Source organism: Nematocida ausubeli, assembly GCF_000738915.1.
Source record: "Nematocida ausubeli strain ERTm6 chromosome Unknown supercont2.1, whole genome shotgun sequence".
NCBI lineage: Eukaryota > Fungi > Microsporidia > Nematocida > Nematocida ausubeli.
This window is the reverse complement of record NW_026515634.1, coordinates 531,946-538,601: the sequence shown is the minus strand read 5'-3', so window position 1 is coordinate 538,601 and position 6,656 is coordinate 531,946. Positions and strand designations below refer to the sequence as shown.

Below are 6,656 nucleotides of genomic sequence, written 5' to 3'. Positions count from 1 at the left end.
AATTTCTATCGATAAGAAAGATCAGTTATAAAAAAGTTATAATGAATTATTTTTTATTCCATCTATGCCGCTTTTATACTCGTTCGATATGAAGCAATGCTTTGCAAAGATGTGCTCTGCAGAGAAACTGGTGAAACAGAAAATTGTAAAGGCGCTCCAGCCAACTAGAAGGTTTGGAGGGCTTGTTCTTAGCCCAGTGGGCACAAAGACTGTCTCGCCTCCAGACAGAAAATACATTGATAAATACGGCCTGGCTGTGGTTGATTGCTCCTGGAATAAAGTTGATCAAGTTGACTTTACCACACTGCCCTCAATGAGAAACAGGCTCCTTCCCTACTTAGTTGCTGCTAATACAGTTAACTATGGGAGGCCATGCAGACTAAACTGTGCAGAAGCATTTGGGGCTGCCTTATACATATGCGGGTACAAAGAGGATGCAGAGAAAATACTTGAGCCATTCCCATACGGCCCAGAATTTCTCAAGATAAACAGTGATCTTCTTGAGGCGTACTCAAAGTGCGAAAGTGCAGAAGACGTTATTACAGTACAAAATACGTATATTTCTGCAGGAAAAAATAAAGAATGAAAAAATGTCCGTACTGCGGCTCTAAAAAACTTGACAGTCTTACAGAAACCGTCTACTGTGATGCATGCCAGTCGTATTTCAGAAGAACAAAAGATGAGTTAGTGCCCATCTTTATAGAGAATAAAGAGGTTTACAGAAAATACCAAAAAATAAGCGAGAGAAGAGTGCTGTGCACAGTCTGCCAAGAAAGAAATGAAATGGAAATTGAAAAACTCCGGGCAGAAGAAGAGCAAAGGGAAAAGCTAAAAAGACCGATGAAAAAGGATAAAAGTGACTTGATATTCAGCAATCTATGCAGGGAGTGTGTAGAGAGGGTAAATGCAAAGCTAGAAAGCGATAGAGTCAAGTACTATCCAGAGTATAGATCATTTATAATTAGAAAAAGAGTCGTTGGCTCTGCAGTAATTGCTGTCACTGCAGTTATATCCAACTGGACAGGTGGATTATTTGGGTCTTTTGTGCTTGCTGCATACATGATACGTGAGATACGTGGACTAGAGAGTGTATTTATAAGCATTCTGTTCTGCAGTCTTGCATACTTCTTCAGTTGGGTTGTTTTTGTCTTTTCCGTTGTAGTTCTGATGTGGTTGTTTGCTCGCAGAAAATGCAAAGAACTCATATACTTGCAGTTCAGCCTGGATGTAGAGAAGATCCAGAAGGATATTCTAAGAAAGATAAAAAGCCTGCACTTAGGAGATAAAAGAGACACACAGGAGACAGCACCTCAAGATAGAAGAAGCTTTGTACACCTGGCATACAGTCAGCACCAACGGCATAATGAAGAGTTAGATGAAATTGCAAAGGGAATTTCAAGTCTGAAAATAAAAGATACCTGGTACGGCAAGGTTGATCGGATTGTTGAGTGGCTAGCAACAACATAAAGGAGATCATGCAATCGAACTGACAGGCAGATATTTTATCCCAGAACCAAAAGAGTCTTTCAACTGTATTTTCAGGTTTTCATTGTATATGCAATTCTTGCTGTCTGCAGAGCGCAAAAACCTTCTATGCAGTAAGTTCCCTTGTGACCTGAAAACAAGGCAATTGCATAATTACTGCAGTAATTCGTCCTTGTGACTTGTCTTTCTTAATACCTGCTGGCATATAGACAAGATTAAGGAAGACTGTGCGATTATTAGAGTAGAGAATTTTCTGGGATGAAATCCTTCTGAAACTCTGTATGCACTGGAGTGCAAAAACCAGCAACCAATAAACTACACACCAACTAGTAATATCGATTGATCCATTCTAGCGCGCAGCTTTATTCCAGAAGGTCTCTCTGGTTTCGTTTTTAATTGGAGAGTTTCTGTTTATAAATACAAGGAGACATTTGAAGTAAAATGGTATACAAACCTATCTTTCTAGGGATATCTCTAGGAATCAATACAAAAAAACCATCTCTTGATCTTTCCATCTCAATAAATGATGGACTATTCACATTAGGAGAAAAGACGTATTCCTTCGTGATAGTTAATAGCACAGCAGAAGGAATGCGCTCTCCCATGATATCTCCACAGGTAGCCCCCTTCCCAGAGAAAAATGACGCCTTAGAGATGGATGAGATTAGAGGTCTGTACATAAACATTGAGAAACAAATCAGTCTACCAGCATACTTTAGCACAGTAATTGATAAAAGTGCCCGCAGTGCCCCAAAGTACGGACTGGAGGAAGAAGAGTCTTTGGACTGTGAAGTCTGTTCAGCAGACACTAACGAGCCCATATCAGAACAGTCAATTCCAATTAGATGTGCTAGGTTTGCCTCTAGATCTCCTCCAATCATCCGTGCAGGTGAAGATGTGATTGAGTGCAAAATGCCAGAAGACTACCTTCCAATTGATATATTTAAGGGAGAAGTGGCTTCTGGTCTAATTAATATTTTGATAATCACATTAGACAAATGGCTGGGAGAGTACACGAGAGAGAATGCAGTGAAAATAGTAGGACTTGGTGTGGCATCAAATATATTGAATTTAAGTGAGCTAGGGGACAAACTAAAGTCAATCCTTTGGAATAAGTATGATATTCTGCCTTGTTTCTTCCCAAGTGACTGTGCTTCATTGAAGAGTCAGTCTGAGTTCCTTGCAAGAAAATGTGCGTCTTTGTTTCCAAATAATAACCTGACAGTTCTCACAATTGGAGAGCACAATAAGGTGGTTGTTGACTCTGGGTACATTTGGTACTGCGCAGTAGAGCACTACAGGCCATCCATAGGCGAAAAAAGTTATGAGTTCATGGTTGACCTTTTGAAAGAATCCAGAGCCATGGCAGACGAGAAGCAAAAAATAACATTTTTCAGCTCGACAGCACAAGGAGGCGGAGTGGCTCTAATGAGGCATTCTTTGGTTCGGTACCTGCAAATAATCAATGTTGATGTGGCGTGGCATGTGTGCACTCCAAGTACTTCTGTCTTTAACATAACAAAAATGAAGGTGCACAATGTTTTGCAGAATGCATTCAATAACAGCATACAGACAAAAGGCGAATTAGAGGCAAATTTACAAGAAGGTGAAGAAAGTGTATGGTTAAGTGAGGATGACAAGGCAAAGATAGATGGGTGGATAGAATCAAACTATACCCAGCACTGGAAGGAAAGAATTCAGGAGAGTACAGTTGTAGTACTAGATGATCATCAGGTCTCTAGACTTGCAAAAGTCATAAAGAAAGATGCACCAAATGTCTTGATAATCTACAGATCGCATATTCAGATACGAACTGACCTTATAGGAAAGAGCACAGATCCAAATAATCTCACTGCAATGGATAATCTTTGGCAATTTCTGTGGGAGAGTCTTACGCACGCAGATTACTTTGTAAGTCATCCATTTGAAGAGACAGTCCCAAAAGATGTTCCTGCGCATAAAGTGATATTTCAGCCTGCTGGAACAAATCAGCTTGATGGACTGAATAAGCCACTTGGTCTTCTTGCAAAGACATACTACCAACGGCTTTTTAATGACATATGCACAAGAAATGGCGAGAACACAGTTGACTTTAACAGGAAATATATTGTGCAGGTTGCCAGGTTTGACCCATCAAAGGGCATTAATGATCTTCTTGATGCGTACTATGGCTTGTTCTGCATGCACAGGAAGGCCTTCCCAGAAAAAGAGTTTGACATTGGGCTGGTGTTTTGTGGGCACGGGAGTGTTGATGACCCGGAGGCTGTGGTTATTTTTCATGCTCTTTCAAAGAGGCTTGAGTCAGAGAAGTTCCAGGAGATTAGGCATCTTATCACAAAGATTTCTCTTCCTCCGGTTGACCAGCTGCTTAATGTGATTCTGCGGAATGCATATGTTGCATGCCAGCTCAGCACAGCAGAAGGATTTGAAGTGAAAGTGACAGAGTCTCTGATGAAGCAGGTGCCTGTTGTCGTCTACAACGTAGGAGGGCTTCCTTTGCAGGTACGGGATGGCGTGAATGGGTATATCATAGAGAAGGGAAATATTGCAGAAGTGTCTTCTAGGCTGTTTCAGCTTCTAACAGATGAGAAGCACTATAAACACATCAAAGAAGGAATAAATCCAAAGGACTTCATAGGAATTACCACTCCATTCCAGGCCCTCTTCTGGCTCAAGATGAGCAATAGAAGTATTACTCCAAAGTCACAGCGATACTATAAGGACTTTGCTGAGAAGTATCTGAAGTAATAAATGGAGATTTTATTCTCTATAATAAAAATATAAATCTCTTCAGATCTTTTAGGAATAAGAAGGCTTTTAAACTATTTTTATATTGCAGCTGATTTTGACAGCAGAAAATGCGCAATAGTGACAAGAAATATATAGACATATACAGACATATTAGGCAAGAATATACATAATTAATATGCAAGAGAATATACATAATTAGTATTCAAGAGAATATACAGACTTAATGTGTAAGAATATACAGACGTATTAGGCAAGAGAATAGACAGAAATATTATTCAAGAAAAATAGCATATTTCCATTCTATTATAATTCTTCTATACATTCTATTATCTATCCTGTTATAAATTCTATTATCTATTCTACTATTATATATTCTATTATACATTCTTCTATAAATTCTATTATAAATCCATAGAGAGAATGGAAAAATATTTACAATTCATAAGAGTACAAGTACTCCTGTTACTACGGATATATTAATAATATTATGTATACAGCATAAATATGTATATATCTAGTGTTTATTACAGGAAGAACGTATACTCTTTGTTTTGAGAGTCGTACTGGGAGAGATCTGAAGATGTGTACAGAGCAATAATTGCCTCAGATGATGCAGAATTCACGCCACACCCTTCCAATAGCCCAATCAATCTGCGGGCTCTCTCTGGGTGTGTGCTGCATGCGTACACCAAATATTCTTCAGAAATAAGTCTGGCAATGCCACGGGGACTCTTTTGTGCCAGTGCCTCTACAAGGGAAAGAAGTTCTTCTGACTCCCGGCACTCATTAAAGAATCTTTTGATGTCATCAATCGTGTTTGCACTTTGCAGGAAAGGTGCCACTCCTACCTTGTACAGAATCCTAACAATATCCTTTATGTACAGTTTTCCATCAGGAACAATATGCTTCATGAACACGTACGGCATGCAGCTGGATATAATCTCAGGGCGGTCTGACAGATACAAAAGGCACTTGATCAAGTGTTTTGTGCTTTGACTCCCTTCAATCCCAGCAAGCACTTCCTTTCTGTTATAGAGCGAGTCAAACTCTCTCTTAAAAAACCTCCCAAAGACCTTCAATTTACTTGATGATAAGTCAGTGAGACTAAATAGAATTTCACCCTTAAGATGTGACAGAATCCATTCAATAGGCAAGGCAGTCTGGGCTGCATCTCCAGTAGACAAAGCATGGACTTCCTTTGGTTTTGATAATATTGTCTGTTTCATGGCAGTATTTCCATTCAGATTCTTAATAGAGCAGGAATTCTCCACTGTAATTTGAGTGGGAATTGCAGTACTGCACTGAGTGGACTGCGTATACCCAGGCACTAATGCACTTTCACTCTTTATTCTTTTTATCATTTTTGTCTCTGCCTTCTCCTCTCTTAGTTCTTCTTTTAGTCTTTTTATTTCTTTTTTCATCTCTTCTATTCTACTTCCCATTTCAATTCTCTCTTTCTTTATTTCTTCGCACTCTCTGGCCCATCTTCTTTCTTTCTCTGCAGTGTTTCTTTTAAGAATGTCAAGTTTCCCCTCAAGATACTCACTTTTCTCATCTATTGTCATCCCAGTATATTCATTATTCTTCTCCCCGTATGGAATATTTTCTTTTTCTTTGGCTTGTCCCATTTTATTCTTTTCTGTTTTTCTTCTATTTTTTATTATCCCCTGGACTTATTAAATGTGTGCAGCCAGAATACCAATACCAACAGACTATTCAAAACTGCTGATTACAGCCACATGCCACCTAGGAGGACAGAGTTTAAACCACAAGATGAAGGATTACACATACGGAAGACGACAGGACAAGGTCTATGTCTTCAACCTACAGAAGACTTGGGACAAGCTTGTTCTTGCCGCACAGATGATAGTTAGCTACAAAAACAGAAAGGACATTGTTGTAGTGAGCAACAAGAAGTTTGGATACAAGCCAGCAGGAATATTTGCAAGAGCCGTTGGAGCCACCCACATAACCACTGCTTTTGTGCCAGGAACATTCACCAACAAGTCTTCCATCAAGGGAATTACTGAGCCCAGGCTAATTGTCACTGTAGATCCATTCACTGACAAACAGACTATTACTGAGGCCTCATTCATCAATGTGCCATGCATCTCTTTGGCTAACACCGACAATGACGTAGACCTAATTGACTGCATCATCCCATGCAACAACAGATCTGCCACTTCAATTGGTGCCATATTCTTCATTCTTGGGCAACTTGTCAGATACATGCAGGGTGACATTGACATGACCAGCGAAATTAGACTTCTTGTCGACTCATACTTCTACAGAGACCCTGCAGAGATAGAAGCAGGAATGGCTGAGAAGGAAAAAATGAAGGAAGAGGAAAGAGAGAGCGAGGTTGACTGGGAAGACAAGCCATCTGCTGAGGAGCCAGTACAGGAATAACTTCAATAAAC

At 39.6% G+C, this 6,656-nt stretch overlaps 5 protein-coding genes across 5 annotated transcripts; 4 read left to right on the top strand and 1 right to left on the bottom strand.

Moving 5' to 3' along the window:
- Positions 1-64: 64 nt before the first annotated feature.
- NESG_00343 (uncharacterized protein) lies at positions 65-586 on the top strand (the record flags this gene model as incomplete). Its single annotated transcript, XM_053047995.1, has 1 exon — positions 65-586. One exon carries the CDS (start codon positions 65-67, stop codon positions 584-586), a length of 522 nt encoding a protein of 173 aa, XP_052905820.1.
- NESG_00342 (uncharacterized protein) lies at positions 583-1,467 on the top strand (the record flags this gene model as incomplete). The annotated part of the gene is made up of 1 exon (XM_053047994.1): positions 583-1,467. One exon carries the CDS (start codon positions 583-585, stop codon positions 1,465-1,467), a length of 885 nt encoding a protein of 294 aa, XP_052905819.1.
- A 459-nt stretch (positions 1,468-1,926) lies between these two features.
- NESG_00341 (uncharacterized protein) lies at positions 1,927-4,233 on the top strand (the record flags this gene model as incomplete). The annotated part of the gene is made up of 1 exon (XM_053047993.1): positions 1,927-4,233. The coding sequence occupies one exon, from the start codon at positions 1,927-1,929 to the stop codon at positions 4,231-4,233; it is 2,307 nt and encodes a 768-aa protein (XP_052905818.1).
- A 527-nt stretch (positions 4,234-4,760) lies between these two features.
- Positions 4,761-5,864, bottom strand: NESG_00340 (uncharacterized protein; the record flags this gene model as incomplete). The annotated part of the gene is made up of 1 exon (XM_053047992.1): positions 4,761-5,864. One exon carries the CDS (start codon positions 5,862-5,864, stop codon positions 4,761-4,763), a length of 1,104 nt encoding a protein of 367 aa, XP_052905817.1.
- A 52-nt stretch (positions 5,865-5,916) lies between these two features.
- On the top strand, positions 5,917-6,645 carry NESG_00339 (uncharacterized protein; the record flags this gene model as incomplete). Its single annotated transcript, XM_053047991.1, has 1 exon — positions 5,917-6,645. One exon carries the CDS (start codon positions 5,917-5,919, stop codon positions 6,643-6,645), a length of 729 nt encoding a protein of 242 aa, XP_052905816.1.
- Positions 6,646-6,656: the final 11 nt, after the last annotated feature.